Source organism: Nipponia nippon, unplaced genomic scaffold (assembly GCF_047370975.1).
Source record: "Nipponia nippon isolate SJK-2023a ecotype South Korea unplaced genomic scaffold, ASM4737097v1 scaffold_46, whole genome shotgun sequence".
In the NCBI taxonomy this organism is placed as follows: Eukaryota; Metazoa; Chordata; class Aves; order Pelecaniformes; family Threskiornithidae; genus Nipponia; species Nipponia nippon.
In genome coordinates this window covers 1,072,635-1,089,341 of record NW_028262365.1, presented here as the reverse complement: position 1 = coordinate 1,089,341, position 16,707 = coordinate 1,072,635, and the positions used below count along the sequence as shown (strand labels likewise).

Here is a 16,707-nt window from a genome sequence, read left to right as displayed (position 1 = left end):
GCAGTTGGGGGTCACTGGGATGAATTGGGGGGTAACTGGGGTGAATTGGGGGGCAATTGGGGGGTCACTGGGGTGAATTGGGGGTAACTGGGGTGGGTGGGGGCAGTTGGGGGTAACTGGGATCAATTGGGGGGTAACTGGGCCGAATTGGGGGGCAATTGGTGGCTCGGGGGGCAATTGGGGGGTCACTGGGGTGAATTGGGGGTAACTGGGGTGGGTGGGGGCAGGTTGGGGGGCAGTTGGGGGTAACTGGGATGAACAGGGGGGCAATTGGGGGGTAACTGGGATGAACTGGGGGGGTGGGCCAGGCTGGGAGGCAATTGGGGGGTAACTGGACGTATTGGGGGGCAATTGGGGAGGGACTGGGGGGTCACTGGGGGTTACTGGGGCCTCCTGCGCACCGAGCCCACCGCGCGCATGCGCGCAGCGCCCCCTCCTGCCGCTGGGAGGCGGAGCCTGGGGAAGGGGCGTGGTCAGGAGAGGCCACGCCCCCCCCGCCGCGGACTGACGGCTGCCGGCGGGAGGCCTAGCCGTTGCGCGCTGACGTCGCGGCGGGGCGGGGCCGCGCGTGCGCAGGGGCGCGCGGAGGCCGGCGAGCGCGCGGGCGGCGGTGAGGGGGATGGGGGGGCGCGATCTATAGGGGCCTGGAGGGGGGGATCTATAGGGGCCTGCAGGGTAAGGGGGGGGTCTGTAGGGCCCGGGGGGCTCCCGTGGGGCCCGGGGCCGTGTGTAGGGGGTGGGCGGGGCCCAGGGCGGTGGGGCTCTATAGGGGGTGGAGGCCGTGTGGGGCTGGGGGGGGGGTATAGGCTCCTATAGGGGAGCCTGGGAGGGGGGAGAAGGGGGTCTATAGGGCCCTGGGGGGGGGAAATTGGGACTGGGGGGGGGCAGGGGGCTATAGGCGCCTATAGGGGAGGGCGAGGGCTCTATAAGGGCCTGGGCGGTGCGTGGGCGCTATAGGGTGTATGTGGGCACGCAGCGTGTGAAGATGGGGCGCTATAGGGGGCTGTAGGTTCGGGGCTATAGGTTCCTTTGGGGGGGGGAGGGCTCTATAGGGTTGGGGGGGGCTCTATAGGGGCCCTGGGTGGGAAGGTTTGTAGGGCCCGGGGTGTTGTGGGAAATGGGGCTCTATAGGAGGCGGGAGGATGTATGGAGGAAAGGCTTTCTATAGGGTGCTGGGGTGGGGTGGGGGGACCTCCATAGGGGCTGGGTGGGAATGGGGTTCTATAGGGTGGGTGGGGTGGCGGGGCCCAGGGCAGGCACTGCATAGGGGCCTGGGGTAGCAGTAACCTGGGGGGGGACGTATAGAACATCCCATCCCAGGGCTCTATAGGGCACCCCAGGGGCCATATAGGGGATCCCCGGGGCTGTATAGGGCACTCCCATGCTGTATGGGGCAGCCCAGGAGCCGTATAGGGCAACCTGCCGCTGTAAAGGGCAACCTAGAGCTGTCTGAGGCAACCTATGGGCCATATAGGGTAGCCCAGAGGCTGTACAGGGTGTCTCTGGGCCGTATAGAGCACGCTGGGGCCCTATAGGGCATCCCAGAGGCTGTACAGAGCATCTCTGGGCCATATAGAGCATCCAGGGGCTGTATAGAGCATCGTGGGGCCGTATAGAGCATCGTGGGGCCATAGAGGGCATTCCAGGGGCTGTACGGGGCATCTCGGGGCCGTATAGAGCATCGTGGGGCCGTATAGGGCATCCCAGGGGCTGTACGGGGCGTCTCGGGGCTGTATAGAGCATCGTGGAGCCATATAGCATCCCAGGGGCTGTACGGGGTGTCTCCGGGCCGTATAGAGCATCGTGGGGCTGTATAGAGCATCCTGGGGCCATATAGGGCATCCCAGGGGCTGTACAGGGCATCTCGGGGCCGTATAGAGCAGCGTGAGGCCATATAGAGCATCGCAGGGGCTGTACGGGGCGTGTTGGGGCCGTATAGAGCATTGTGGAGCCATATAGGGCACCCCAGGGGCTGTACAGGGCATCTCGGGGCCGTATAGAGCATCCTGGGGCCATATAGGGCACCCCAGGGGCTGTACAGGGCATCGTGGGGCCATATAGAGCATCGTGGGGCCATATAGAGCATTGTGGAGCCATATAGGGCCCCCCAGGGGCTGTACGGGGCATCTCAGGGCCGTATAGCGTATCGTGGGGCTGTATAGAGCATCCCAGGAGCTGTACAGGGCATCTCGGGGTCGTATAGGGCACCCCAGGGGCTGTACGGGGTGTTTCTGGGCCATATAGTGCATTCTGGGTCCATATAGAGCATCGTGCGGCCATATAGAGCATCGTGGGGCCGTATAGGGCCCCCCAGGGGCTGTACGGGGCATCTCGGGGCCGTATAGAGCATCGTGGGGCCGTATAGGGCCCCCCAGGGGCTGTACAGGGCATTTCTGGGCCGTATAGAGCATCGTGGGTCCATATAGAGCATCGTGGGGCCGTATAGAGCATCGTGGGGCCATATAGAGCATCGTGGGGCCGTATAGGGCCCCCCAGGGGCTGTACAGGGCATTTCTGGGCCGTATAGAGCATCGTGGGTCCATATAGAGCATCGTGGGGCCATATAGAGCATCGTGGGGCCGTATAGGGCCCCCCAGGGGCTGTACGGGGCGTCTCGGGGCCGTATAGAGCGTGCGGAGCCCCGGGGCTGTCCCGGGGGGCGGGGCGCTGCAGGGCGGGCTATAGGGTGCTATAGGGGGCGCGGGCGCTCTAGGTCTGACGGCGCTGTCCCCCAGGGCGGGGGGGCCATGGCGGGGCCGGGGGGGGCCGAGGGCCCCAGCCCCCGCATGAGCGTGGCCTCCCAGTTCTTCAGCGAGGAGGAGTGCGGCGCCGACGGCATGAGCACCTCCGAGCGGGTGGGCCGGGATCCGCCGGGATCCGCCGGGATCGGGGGGGGGGTGGGATCCCAGAGGGGACAAGATCCCCGGGATCTAGTGGGGTTGGGGGCAGCAGGATCCCTGGGATCCCTAGGATGGCGGGGGGATGGTCCCTGGGATCCTGGGGGGGATCCCCGGGGGGGAGGGGGCAGGATCCTGGGGGGAATCGCCACGAGGGGGGGACATGGTCCCTGGGATCCAGTGGGGTTGGGGGGGCGGGATCCCTGGGATCGGGGGGGTGGTGGTGGTGGTCCCTGGGATCCTGGGGGGGGGATCCCCGGGGGGGAGGGGGCAGGATCCCTGGGATCCTGGGGGGAATCGCCACGAGGGGGGGACATGGTCCCTGGGATCCAGTGGGGTTGGGGGGGCAGGATCCCTGGGATCCGGGGGGGGGGTGGGGGGTGGTCCCTGGGATCCTGGGGGGGGGGGATCCCGGGGGGGGCAGGATCCCTGGGATGCTGGGCGGGGAATCCCCAGGAGGGGGGGGACATGGTCCCTGGGATCCAGTGGGGTTGGGGGGCAGGATCCCTGGGATCCAGGGGGGTAGGGGGGTGGTCCCTGGGATCCTGGGGTGGGGGATCCCCGGGGGGGGGGGGGGGAGGCAGGATCCCTGGGATGCTGGGGGGGTGGGGGGAATCCCCAGGATGGGGAGGCAGGGTCCCTGGGATCCGGTGGGGTGGGGTGGGGGGCCAGGATCCCTGGGATCCGGGGTGGTAGACCCTGGGATCCAGGGGGGCGGGATCTCTGGGATCGCGGGGAGGGGAATCCCGGGGGGGGGGGCATGGTCCCTGGGATCTGGGGGGAGGGATCCCCCGGGGGGGAGGATCCCTGGGATCCAGGGGGGTGGGGGTGGGGGTCCCTGGGATCCAGTGGTTGGGGCAGCATCCCTGGGATCTGGGGTGGGGGTGGGTGGTCCCTGGGATCCGGGGGGAGGGGTGGGGGGGCCAGGATCCCTGGGATCCCCAGGAGGGCGGGGGGATCCCCAGGATGGGGAGGCAGGGTCCCTGGGATCGGGGGGGGGGGGGCAGGATCCCCAGGATCTAGCGGGGTTTGAGGGGAAGGATCCCCAGGATCCGGTGGGGTGGGGAATGGGATCCCCGGGGGGGGGGGGGATTCGCCGGGATCCAGTGAGGGGGGTGGGATCCCCCAGACGGGGGCAGGGACGGGATCCTGGGGATCTGGTTGCGGTGATCTGCAAGGGGCCGCAATGGCTTTGGCCGGGGGGGGGATGGGACACGCGGGATCCGGTCTGGGGACACCGTGGCCACCTCGAGAGGATCCGGCGGTGGCCCTGGGCGGGGGGGGGGGGGGCGCGGGACTGACCGGCGCCCCGCAGGTGGTGGATCTCCTCAACCAGGCGGCCTTGATCAGCAACGATTCCAAGATCAACATCCTCAAGCAGGTGAGGGGCGGCGGCCGCATCCTGCGCCCGGGGGGGCTGAGCCCCCTCCCTGCGTCCGTCCCCACCGCGTCCCTCTGTCCCCAGGTGCAGGAGTTGATCATCAACAAGGATCCCACGCTGCTGGATAACTTCTTGGATGTGAGTAGGGCTGGGGTGGATCCGGGGGGCTGGGGTGGATCCAGGGGGGCACGGGATGGATCCGGGGGGGCTGGGGTGGATCCGGGGGGTGTGGGGTGGATCAGGGGGGCTGGGATGGATCCAGGGGGGCTGAGGTGGATCCAGGGGGGTGTGGGATGGATCCGGGGGGCTGGGATGGATCCGGGGGGCTGAGGTGGATCCGGGGGGCGTGGGATGGATCCGGGGGGCGTGGGATGGATCCGGGGGCCTGGGATCGATCCATGGGGGCATGGGATGGATCCGGGGGCTGGGGTGGATCCGGGGGGCTGGGATCGATCCATGGGGGCACGGGATGGATCCGGGGGGCTGGGGTGGATCCGGGGGGCTGGGATCGATCCATGGGGGCACGGGATGGATCCGGGGGGGCTGGGGTGGATCCGGGGGGGCTGGGATGGATGCGGGGGGCTGGGGTGGATCCGGGGGGCTGGGATCGATCCATGGGGGCACGGGATGGATCCGGGGGGCTGGGATTGATCCATGGGGGCACAGGATGGATCCGGGGGGCTGGGGTGGATCCGGGGGGGCTGGGATCGATCCATGGGGGCACGGGATGGATCCGGGGGGCTGGGGTGGATCCGGGGGGCTGGGGTGGATCCGGGGGGCTGGGATGGATCCGGGGGAGGCTGGGATGGATCCAGGGGGGCTGGGATGGATGCGGGGGGGCTGGGATGGATCCGGGGGGGCTGGGGTGGATCCGGGGGGGGCACGGGGTGGATCCAGGGGGGTGTGGGATGGATCCGGGTGGGCTGGGATCGATCCATGGGGGCACGGGATGGATCCGGGGGGGCTGGGATGGATCCAGGGGGGCGCAGGGTGGATCCGGGATGGATCCAGCCCGGTGCTGAGCCCCCGCCGTCTCCCCTCTCCCCCAGGAGATCATCGCCTTCCAGGCCGACAAATCCATCGAGGTGCGGAAGTTCGTGGTGGGCTTCATCGAGGAGGCTTGGTAAGGGCGCTCAGCACCCACTTTTGGGGGGGGGTGATGGGTGCTGAGCACCCACCCGGACCCTGGGAGCGGTCCCATGGGATCACCATGCCCCATCCAGGCTTTTTGGGGAGAGGAGCAGGGGATGGGGGGGGGGGGGGTGAGCACCCTGGCGGCCATCTTGGGGGTGGGAGAGCGCCCGTTTCTGTCCTCCCCCCACCCATTTCTGTCCCCCCCACCCATTTCTGTCCCCCCCCCCCACCCATCCGCGTCCCCGCCCCCGCAGCAAACGGGACATCGAGCTGCTGCTGAAGCTGATCGCCAACCTCAACATGCTGCTGAAGGACGAGAACGTCAACGTGGTGAAGAAGGCCATCCTCACCATGACCCAGCTCTACAAGGTGGCCCTGCAGGTGAGCCCCCACCCTTGGGCGCCCCGAAGAAGGGCCACCCATGGGTGCTGGCGAGGTTTAACCCCCCCTTTCCCCCCTCCCGCAGTGGATGGTGAAATCCAAAGTGATCAGCGAGTTGCAGGAAGCTTGTTGGGAGATGATGGCGGCCATGGCCAACGACATCATCCTCCTCCTCGATTCGGATAACGACGGCATCCGCACCCACGCCATCAAGTTCGTGGAAGGGCTCATCATCACCCTGTCCCCCCGCATGGCCGACTCCGACGTCCCCAAACGTCACGAGAACGACATCAGCTTGGAGCGCATCCCTAAGGATCATCCTTACATCAAATACAGTGAGGCGGGGCGGCGGCGGGGGTCCCCTCCCGGAGGAAGGGGACACCCGGTCGAGTGTCCCCCGTGTCCCCCGTGTCCCCCGCAGACGTCCTGTGGGAGGAGGGCAAGGCCGCCCTGGAGCAGCTCCTCAAGTTCATGGTTCACCCGGCCATCTCCAGCATCAACCTGACGGCCGCCTTGGGTTCCTTGGCCACCATCGCTCGCCAACGGCCCATGTTCATGGCCGAGGTCATCCAAGCCTACGAGACCCTTCACGGTAAAGCGTCACCGTCACCGGTGGGGGGGATCCCCGCCTCATCCCGCTCCCCTGGGGCCTCCTACGTCCCCACGGTCCCCACGGCCACCGGGGACTTGAACGTTCTCAATCCCAGTTCCGAGCACCCACCTTCCATGTTGACTGAGGCTCCCACGTCCCCACGGCCACCGGGGACTTGAACGTCCTCAATCCCAGTTCCGAACACCCACCTTCCACGTTGATGTCGCCCTCTCGGACCCTGACGCCACCCAAACCCCGGTGGCTGATGTCCCCAAATGTCCCCAACCCGCTGTCCCCCCTCTTTTCCAGCCAACCTTCCTCCCACCTTGGCCAAGTCGCAGGTCAGCAGCGTCCGTAAGAACCTGAAGCTTCACCTCCTCAGCGTCCTCCGGCACCCGTCCTCCGGCGACTTCCAACCCCAGATCACCACCCTCCTCGTCGACCTGGGCACCCAACAGGCCGAGATCGCCCGCAGCATGCCCAGCCCCCGCGACGCCCGCAAGCGGCCCCGTGACGAGCCCGACGCCGCCCTCAAGAAGATGAAGATCGGTGAGACCTCAAGTGTCACCGGTGTCCCCTTCCCGGTGGCACTGCCCTTCCTCGGGGCCTTCCCAGCTCCCTCTGGGGAGTGAAACGCTCCTCGGGTCCTCCCAGTGCCCCTCAGGGTGCTCCCAGTGCCCCTCAGGGTCCTCCCAGTGCCCTCCTGGGGACAAGTGGTGGCATTAAATGCCCCTCAGGATCCTCCCAGTTTCTCCTGAGATCCTCCCAGTCCCTTCCTGGTCACACTGGGGGTGGGTGGTGGCATTAAATGCTCCTCAGGGTGCTCCCAGTGCCCTCCTGGGGACACTGGGGACAGCTGGTGGCCTTACAGGTCCTCCCAGTGCCACCCAGGGCCCTCCCAGTCCTTGCTGGGGACATATGGTGGTATTAAATGCCCCTCAGGGTCCTCCCAGTGCCCCTCAGGGTCCTCCCAGTTCCTTCTGAGATCCTCCCAGTCCCTTCCTGGTCACACTGGGGGTGGGTGGTGGCATTAAATGCCCCTAACGTCATCCCGGTGCCCTTCAGGGTCCTCCCAGTGCCCTCCTGGGGACACTGGGGACAGTTGGTGGCCTTACAGCACCCCCCCAAGGTCCTCCCAGTGCCACCCAGGGCCCTCCCAGTCCCTCCTGGGGACAAGTGGTGACATTAAACGCCCCTCAGGGTCCTCCCAGTGCTCCTCAGGGTCCTCCCAGTTCCTCCTGAGATCCTCCCAGTCCCTTCCTGGTCACACTGGGGGTGGGTGGTGGCATTAAACGCCCCTAAGGTCGTCCTAGTGCCCCTCAGGGTGCCCCCAGTGCCCTCCTGGGGACACTGGGGACAGCTGGTGGCCTTACAGGTCCTCCCAGTGCCACCCAGGGCCCTCCCAGTCCTTGCTGGGGACAAGTGGTGGCATTAAACGCCCCTCAGGGTCCTCCCAGTGCCCCTCAGGGTCCTCCCAGTGCCCTCCTGGGGATACTGGGGACAGGTGGTGGCCTTACAGCACCCCCCCAAGGTCCTCCCAGTGCCACCCAGGGCCCTCCCAGTCCCTCTTGGGGACAAGTGGTGACATTAAATGCCCCTCAGGGTCCTCCCAGTGCCCTCCTGAGATCTTCCCAGTCCCTTCCTGGTCGTACTGGGAGTGCGTGGTGGCATTAAATGCCCCGAAGGTCCTCCCCGTGCCCTTCAGGGTGTTCCCAGTGCCCTCCTGGTGACACTGGGGACAGTTGGTGGCCTTACAGCCCTCCCCAAGGTCCTCCCAGTGCCACCCAGGGCCCTCCCAGTCCCTTTTGGGGACAAGTGGTGGCATTAAATGCCCCTCAGGGTCCTCCCAGTGCCGCTCAGGGTCCTCCCAGTTCCTCCTGAGATTCTCCCAGTCCCTTCCTGGTCACACTGGGGGTGGGTGGTGGCATTAAACGCCCCTAAGGTCCTCCCAGTGCCCCTCAGGGTCCTCCCAGTGCCCTCCTGGGGATACCGGGGACAGCTGGTGGCCTTACAGGTCCTCCCAGTGCCACCCAGGGCCCTCCCAGTCCTTGCTGGGGACAAGTGGTGGCATTAAATGCCCCTCAAGGTCCTCCCAGTGCTCCTCAGGGTCCTCCCAGTGCCCTCCTGGGGACAGGTGGTGGCATTAAACGCCCCTCAGGGTCCTCCCAGTGCCCCTCAGGGTCCTCCCAGTGCCCTCCTGGGGATGGGTGGTGCCATTAAACATCCCTCAGGTTCTCCCAGTGCCCCTCAGTGTTCTCCCAGTGCCCCTCAGGGTCCTCCCAGTGCCCTCCTGGGGACCTGTGGTGGCATTAAACGCTCCTAAGGTCCTCCCAGTGCCCCTCAGGGTCCTCCCAGTGCCCTCCTGGGGATGGGTGGTGCCATTAAACACCCCTCAGGTCCTCCCAGTGCCCCTCAGTGTTCTCCCAGTGCCCCTCAGGGTCCTCCCAGTGCCCTCCTGGGGACCTGTGGTGGCATTAAACGCTCCTAAGGTCCTCCCAGTGCCCCTCAGGGTCCTCCCAGTGCCCTCCTGGGGATGGGTGGTGCCATTAAACACCCCTCAGGTCCTCCCAGTGCCCCTCAGTGTTCTCCCAGTGCCCCTCAGGGTCCTCCCAGTGCCCTCCTGGGGACCTGTGGTGGCATTAAACGCTCCTAAGGTCCTCCCAGTGCCCCTCAGGGTCCTCCCAGTGCCCTCCTGGGGATGGGTGGTGCCATTAAACACCCCTCAGGTCCTCCCAGTGCCCCTCAGTGTTCTCCCAGTGCCCCTCAGGGTCCTCCCAGTGCCCTCCTGGGGATGGGTGGTGGCATTCAATGCCCCCCAGATCCTCCCAGTGCCCCTCAGGGTCCTCCCAGTGCCCTCCTGGGGATGGGTGGTGCCATTAAACACCCCTCAGGTCCTCCCAGTGCCCCTCAGTGTTCTCCCAGTGCCCCTAAGGTCCTCCCAGTGCCCTCCTGGGGACCTGTGGTGGCATTAAACGCTCCTAAGGTCCTCCCAGTGCCCCTCAGGGTCCTCCCAGTGCCCTCCTGGGGATGGGTGGTGCCATTAAACACCCCTCAGGTCCTCCCAGTGCCCCTCAGTGTTCTCCCAGTGCCCCTCAGGGTCCTCCCAGTCCCTCTCTGGGTCCCCCGGTGACCTGCGGTGACCGCTGAACCCCCCCCCCCCATCCTGGCAGAGCCCCCCCTGGGCGAGGACGACGAAGACAAAGACCTGGAACCGCCGACGGTGACGGCACCTAAAACAACCGGTCAAACCAACGTCCCCTCGGACACGGATATCACCGCCGAATTCCTTCAACCGCTCCTCACCCCGGAAAACGTCGCCAACCTGGTCCGGAGCCGCGACGGCAACGGGAGCGGGGGCTACGGTAATTTATTTTTTTGGGGGGGAGGGGGGGGCTCTAATGGTGTCCCCCTCTCCCCCCCCCCCTCCCGTTTGGTTTTGGTAGGTGTTGATCAGCATGGTCTACCTCCCCGAGGCGATGCCGGCTTCCTTCCAGGCCACCTACACCCCGGTGGAATCGGCCGGCACCGAGGCGCAGATCAAACACCTTTCCCGGCTCATGGCCACCCAGATGACGGCGGCCGGGCTCGGCCCGGGTGAGCAGGAATCTCCCCCCCCCCCCTCCTCCCCACCTCGTTTTCCCTCCGCGACGGCGCCTTTTCGGGACGCTCCCTTCGTCCCCGGGGGGAACGGAACGCGCCGCGCGCGGATAAAAGGCGGCAGCGATGCGTTTTAGCGAGGGGAAATACGAATTCGATAAGAGTTCGAGGAGGCGGATGGTGTTGAACGGCGGTTTGACGAGTGGAGTTTAACGGGAAGGTTTATTTAACGGGAAGGTTCGTTTCGTTTTAACGGGAAGGTTCGTTTAATTAATCGCCGCGAGGGAAACCGGAGTTCGAATCGAGTTAGGATGTTGCGGAGACGCAAAAAGCGAGTGAAGTAGGCAGCCGCGAGCGTATAAACACGATAAATGCGTTCGTTTTACCTCCGGCGTCTCGTACTCTGCTTATTTTTTGGTTTTTAGCTTTCAAAACGGGGTTTTTTTTGATGCTTTGGTTTCCCGGTACGCGAGCCGGGAGCTTTCCGGCGGGGCCGGCTTCTCCTTCGCCCGATCCGAGGCGCGGCGAGGAGTCAGGCCTCTCCGTCGCCGCGTTTACAGGCGTGGAGCAAACCAAACACCTGAAGGAGGAACCGAAAGAGGAGAAAACGGCCAAACCGGAGAGCGTGGTGATCAAACGGCGGCTCTCGGCGCTAGCCCAGGGCCAGGCCATCTCGGTCCTGGGTGCCCAAGGCTCGGCCGCCAACCTGCTGGAGGAAGAAGCCCCCCAAGCCAAACGTCGCCCCGAGCCCATCATCCCGGCCACGCAGCCCCGGTGAGCCCCCCGCCGCCCCGCCGTCCCCCCCGGGGGAGCACCCATGGGTGCTGACGGACCCTTTTTTTTCCCCCCACCCCCACCCCGAGGCTCGCGGGGGCCGGCGGCCGTAAGAAGGTTTTCCGCCTGAGCGACGTCCTCAAGCCGCTGAGCGACGCGCAGATGGAGAAGCTGAAGCTGAGCGCCGTCAAGCGCATCCTGCGCGCCGAGCGCGCCGTCGCCTGCAGCGGGGCCGCCCAGGTACGCCCGGCGCCTCCCTCGGCGTCGGGGTGACCCCTTCGCCCCGAATCTCCCCCCCAAATCTCCCTCCGAACCTTTTTCGCTTCTCCCCGCAGGCCCGCGTGAAGATCTTGGCTTCGCTGGTGACGCAGTTCGAGGTGCCGCTGAAGAGCGAGGTGTTGGCCTTCATCCTCGACGACGTCCGTGGCCGCTTGGATTTGGCCTTCGCCTGGCTTTTCCAGGAATACAACGCCTACCTGAGCCGATTCCCCGCCGGCAACCTGGAACGCTACGACGAGTGTCTCATCGGGCTCCTCGCCGGCCTCCAGGAGAAGCCGGATCAGAAGGACGGGTAGGGACGGCGCCACCGGGGACGGGACGGCGCCACCGGGGACGGGACGGCGCCACCGGCCGCTCCGCCGGGCTCCGGAGAGCCGGTGTGGTGGGATCTGCGGCTCTCGGGCCGTGAACATCCCTCCGGGTGGTCCCCAGGGTTGCCCACGTGTGTCCCCGTCCCGGTTGGCGTCCCCGTCCCGGTTGGCGTCCCCGTCCCGGTGGCGTCCCCGTCCCGGTTGGCGTCCCCGTCCCGGCTGGTGTCCCCACCCCGATGACGTCCCTTTTCCCGGCAGGATTTTCACCAAAGTGGTGCTGGAAGCGCCGCTGATCACCGAGAGCGCGTTGGAGGTCATCCGCAAGTACTGCGAGGACGAGGTGGGGACACGCAGGGTTGGGGACACGCAGGGTTGGGGACACGGGGACGAGTCCCTCACCGCCGTCCCCTCTCCCGCAGAGCCGCACCTACCTGGGCATGTCGACGCTGCGCGACCTCATCTTCAAGCGACCGTCGCGCCAGTTCCAGTACCTCCACGTCCTGCTGGACCTCAGCTCCCACGAGAAGGACAAGGTACCGGCAGCGGGGTCCGGGCGCCAGCGCCCCGTGGGGACACCGCTGTCCCCAGCCCGGTGACACGGGGCCGCCCCGCAGGTCCGCCAGCAGGCCCTGCTCTTCATCAAACGCATGTACGAGAAGGATCAGCTCCGGGAGTACGTGGAGAAGTTCGCCCTCAACTACCTGCAGCTCTTGGTGCACCCCAACCCGCCCTCCGTCCTCTTCGGGGCCGACAAGGACACCGGTGAGTTTTGGGGACGGGGTGGCACCCGCTTGGGGGGTCCCCGGGGCTCCGGTGACGCCGTGTGTGACGCAGAGGTGGCGGCGCCGTGGACGGAGGAGACCATCAAGCAGTGCCTCTACCTCTACCTGGCGCTGCTGCCCCACAACCATAAGCTCATCCACGAGTTGGCGTCCGTCTACACCGAGGCCATCGCCGACATCAAGCGCACCGTCCTGCGCGTCATCGAGCAACCGGTGAGACCCCGCGGCGGAAGGAGGCGGGGCGGCGAGGGGACGCGGTGGCCCGGTGACGTCGGCGGTGGCTTTGCCGTAGATCCGCGGGATGGGGATGAACTCGCCCGAGTTGTTGCTGCTGGTGGAGAACTGCCCCAAGGGAGCCGAGACGTTGGTGACGCGCTGCCTGCACAGCCTGACGGACAAAGGTAAGGGACGGAGGGGACGCGGCGGGGTGGCGCGCGCCCCGCGGTGACGTGCCACCTCCTCCCGGCAGTGCCACCGTCGCCCGAGCTGGTGAAGAGGGTCCGCGACCTCTATCACAAGCGGCTGCCGGACGTCAGGTTCCTCATCCCCGTCCTCAACGGGCTGGAGAAGGTCGGAGTGTCCCCTCCCCCGGTGTCCCCTCCCCCGGTGTCCCCTCCCTCCGTGTCCCCTCCCCTCGCTGAGCGCTGCCGTTTTGGGTGCAGAAAGAGGTGATCCAGGCGTTGCCCAAACTCATCAAGCTCAACCCCATCGTGGTCAAGGAGGTCTTCAACCGCCTGCTGGGGACGCAGCACGGTAGGGGACGGGGACAATCCCAGGACGTGTGGCAGGTCCGGGGTGGGACACGGAGCCTGGCACCGCCCTTGGGGACAGTGCCAGTGCCAGCTGTGGGGACATGGGACCTCCCTGGGGTGGGGACACCATGGGACACCCCTGGGGACAGTGCCAGTGCTTGGTGTGGGGACATGGGACCTCTATGGGGTGGCACATGGGACCTCCCTGGGGTGGGGACACCATGGGACACCCCTGGGGACAGTGCCAGTGCTTGGTGTGGGGACATGGGACCTCCATGGGGTGGCACATGGGACCTCCCTGGGGTGGGGACACCATGGGGCACCCCTGGGGACATGGGATGTCCCCAGGTGAGATGTGGGACCTCCATGGGGTGGCACATGGGACCTTCATGGGGTGGGGACACCGTGGGGCACCCCTGGGGACAGTGCCAGTGCCAGCTGTGGGGACATGGGATGTCTTTGAGGTGGGACACGGGACCTCCATGGGGTGGGGACACCATGGGACAGCCCTGGGGACAGTGCCAGTGCTCGCTGTGGGGATGTGGGACCTCCCTGGGGTGGGACATGGGACCTCCCTGGGGTGGGGACACCATGGGACACCCCTGGGGACATGGGACGTCCCCAGGTGGGATGTGGGACCTCCCTGGGGTGGCACATGGGACCTCCCTGGGGTGGGGACACCATGGGACACCCCTGGGGACATGGGACGTCCCCAGGTGGGATGTGGGACCTCCCTGGGGTGGGGACACCATGGGGCACCCCTGGGGACATGGGATGTCCCCAGGTGAGATGTGGGACCTCCATGGGGTGGCACATGGGACCTCCCTGGGGTGGGGACACCGTGGGACACCCCTGGGGACATGGGACCTCCCTGGGGTGGGACGGGCCCCACCCGAAGGCCAGGGCCACCCCGTCCCCGTCCCCTCGCAGGTGACGGCACCTCGGCCGTGTCCCCGCTGAACCCGGGGGAGCTGCTGATCGCCCTCCACAACATCGACTCCTCCAAGTGCGACATGAAGTCCATCATCAAAGGTGGGCGCCGCCGGAGTTGGGGTGACACCCTCACGGGTTGGTGACACCCTCACGGGGCGATGACACCCCCACGGGGTGGTGACGCGTTGTCCCTCCTCGCCTGACCAGCCACCAACCTGTGCTTCGCCGAGCGCAACGTCTACACCTCGGAGGTGCTGGCGGTGGTGATGCAGCAGCTGATGGAGCAGAGCCCCCTCCCCATGCTGCTGATGCGCACCGTCATCCAGGCCCTCACCATGTACCCCCGCCTCGGCGGCTTCGTCATGAACATCCTCTCCCGCCTCATCATGAAGCAGGTCCGGCCGGCCGTCCGTCTGTCCGTCCCGCCGTCTGTCTGGCCGGCCGTCTGGCCGCCCATCTGGCCCCATGGGGCGGGGGGGTCGGTGGTGTGCTTGTCCCTGGGTGGGGGCCTTAGAGCGTGGGGGGGGGGGGGGGGGGGGTTGGAGGGGGGGCTGGGGTGTCCGTCTGTCCTGTCCTGGTGTCCGCGGGTGTCCGTCCTGTCCTGGTGTGCCTCTGGGCGTCCGTCTGTCCTGTCCTGGTGTCCGCGGGTGTCTGTCCTGTCCTGGTGTGCCTCTGGGCGTCCGTCTGTCCTGTCCTGGTGTCCGCGGGTGTCCGTCCTGTCCTGGTGTGCCTCTGGGCGTCCGTCTGTCCTGTCCTGGTGTCCGCGGGTGTCTGTCCTGTCCTGCTGTGCCTCTGGGTGTCTGTCTGTCCTGTCCTGGTGTCCCCGGGTGTCTGTCTGTCCTGTCCTGCTGTCCATGGGTGTCTGTCTGTCCTGTCCTGGTATCTGTGGGTGGCATCTGTCTGTCCTGTCCCTGTGTGCCTGTGTGTCTGTCTGTCCTGGTGTCCCTCTGGGTGTCTGTCCGTCCTGTCCCGGTGTGCCTGGGTGTCTGTCTGTCCTGGTGTCCCTCTGGGTGTCTGTGTCTCTGCGTGTCTGTCTGTCCTGTCCTTGTGTCCCTGGGTGGCCATCTGTCCTGTCCTGCTGCGCCTGGGTGTCTGTCTGTCCTGTCCCGGTGTGCCTGGGTGTCTGTCTGTCCTGTCCTTGTGGCCGTCTGTCCCTCCCGCCCCAGGCCGTCTGTCCCTCCTGTCCCTGTGGCCGTCTGTCCCTCCCGCCCCCGTCCGTCTGTCCCTCCTGTCCCTGTGGCCGTCTGTCCCTCCCGCCCCAGGCTGTCTGTCCATCCTGTCCCTGTGGCCGTCTGTCCCACCCGCCCCTGGCCGTCTGTCCCTCCCGCCCCTGGCTGTCTGTCCGCCCCAGGCGCCCCCGTCCGTCCCTCCCCCTGCTCCCCCGCCCCCCCCCCCCCAGTACCAGAGCCGGGGGTTGGACTCCCCCCCCCCCTTTCCCCCCCCTCCCCCAGGTGTGGAAGTACCCCAAGGTACGTGGGGTTCCCTGTGGCCGTCTGTCCCTCCCGCCGCCGTCCGTCTGTCCCTCCTGTCCCTGTGGCCGTCTGTCCCTCCCGCCCCAGGCCGTCTGTCCCTCCTGTCCCTGTGGCCGTCTGTCCCTCCCGCCGCCGTCCGTCTGTCCCTCCTGTCCCTGTGGCTGTCTGTCCCTCCCGCCCCTGGCCGTCTGTCCCTCCCGCCCCCGTCCGTCTGTCCCTCCTGTCCCTGTGGCCGTCTGTCCCTCCCTCCCCCTGCTCCCTCCCCCCCCACCCCCCCAGTACCAGAGCCGGGGGTTGGACCCCCCCTCACCCCCTTTTCCCCCCCCCCAGGTGTGGAAGTACCCCAAGGTCTGGGAGGGCTTCATCAAGTGCTGCCAGCGCACCAAGCCCCAGTCCTTCCAGGTGGTGCTGCAGCTGCCCCCCCCGCAGCTGGCCGCCATCTTCGACAAATGCCCCGAGCTGCGCGAGCCCCTGCTCGCCCACGTCCGCGCCCTCACCCCCCACCAGGTAAAAACACCCCCCCCCCCCCCACCCCCCACCCTGGGTTTGGTTTTGGGGGGTTTTTTTTCCCCTCTCGCTTTGGGGAGGCGGCGCCCCCGCCCCCCCTCACCCCGGCTCCCCGCAGCAAGCGCACATCCCGCTCTCCACCATGGCCATCTTGGAAGCCTCCGCTCGCCACGAGCCCGACGCCCGCGAGGGGCCGCCCGGAGAGGTGGGGGCTCCCGGTTGGGCCCCAGTCCCGTCCCCCCGTTCCCCTCCCCCCAAGGCGTGGGGACCCCCCCCTCACCCCCCTCTGCTCCCCCCCCCTTCAGGAGAAGCCCCCCCCAAGCGGGCGAGCGAGGAGGAGGCCAAGGGGAAGGCGCCGGCCGCGGCGCCGGGGGGGGGTCCCGGCGCAGGGGCCCCCCCTTCCGAGGCGTCTCCCGACTTGGGGGGGGCCGACCTGGAGACCCCCCCCATCTTCATCAGCGTCCCCGAGGATGAGGAGAGCTCGGGGGGGGCCGGGTCCCCCCCTGACGCCACCCTTGACCCCCCCAAGGTACGCGGCCCCCCCCCCCCCCCCAGCACCCTGCGCCCCCCTTTTTTTTGGGGGGGGGGGGGGCGGGCTCATCGCTACCCCCCCCCTTTCTCTCTCCAGGACGCCCCCGCCAGCACGGAGCCCCCCGCCGTGGGCCCCCCCCCGGCCGAGCCCCCCCACCAGCCCCCCCTCCTCGGAGCCGCCCCCCCCCCGCACCCCAAGCCCCGAGGTCCCCCCCGACGCCCCCCCAGGGCCGGCGGAGGGGTAACGGGGGGGGGGGCGTGGTGGGTGCCCACCCCCCCCCCAGCACCCGAGGGTGCTGTGCTTAATAAAGGCGTGGGAGCAGCTCTGGGGCCGTGTCTGCTTTGGGGGGGGTGGGGGGGGGGCACCCCGGGACCCCCCGGGAC

General features: G+C 67.6%; 1 protein-coding gene across 2 annotated transcripts; it reads left to right on the top strand.

Moving 5' to 3' along the window:
- Positions 1-568: 568 nt before the first annotated feature.
- Positions 569-16,583, top strand: SYMPK (symplekin scaffold protein). Of its 2 annotated transcripts, XM_087729598.1 has the most exons (27): positions 569-610; positions 2,736-2,855; positions 4,213-4,278; positions 4,363-4,416; positions 5,328-5,401; positions 5,667-5,793; positions 5,879-6,128; positions 6,215-6,385; positions 6,695-6,934; positions 9,556-9,710; positions 9,829-9,979; positions 10,543-10,756; positions 10,846-10,996; positions 11,092-11,327; positions 11,605-11,686; positions 11,766-11,879; positions 11,961-12,108; positions 12,181-12,341; positions 12,421-12,529; positions 12,598-12,698; positions 12,791-12,881; positions 13,811-13,912; positions 14,021-14,208; positions 15,616-15,792; positions 15,911-15,997; positions 16,098-16,321; positions 16,421-16,583. In XM_087729598.1, exons 2-27 carry the CDS (start codon positions 2,748-2,750, stop codon positions 16,566-16,568), a joined length of 3,729 nt encoding a protein of 1,242 aa, XP_087585724.1. In that variant the 5' UTR covers positions 569-610; positions 2,736-2,747; the 3' UTR covers positions 16,569-16,583. The 2 variants fall into 2 exon arrangements, with proteins under 2 accessions (XP_087585724.1, XP_087585723.1); XM_087729597.1 differs by lacking the exon at positions 569-610 and having other exon boundaries at positions 1,287-2,855; positions 9,556-9,747; positions 10,874-10,996.
- Positions 16,584-16,707: the final 124 nt, after the last annotated feature.

Coding starts and splice junctions, on each gene's coding strand:
- SYMPK (XM_087729597.1), top strand. CDS start 2,748: ATGGCGGGGCCGGGGGGGGCCGAGGGCCCCAGCCCCCGCATGAGCGTG. Junction 9,980..10,542: donor GGCGGCCGGGCTCGGCCCGG/GTGAGCAGGAAT, acceptor CCGCGTTTACAG/GCGTGGAGCAAACCAAACAC. Junction 10,757..10,873: donor ATCCCGGCCACGCAGCCCCG/GTGAGCCCCCCG, acceptor GGCCGTAAGAAG/GTTTTCCGCCTGAGCGACGT.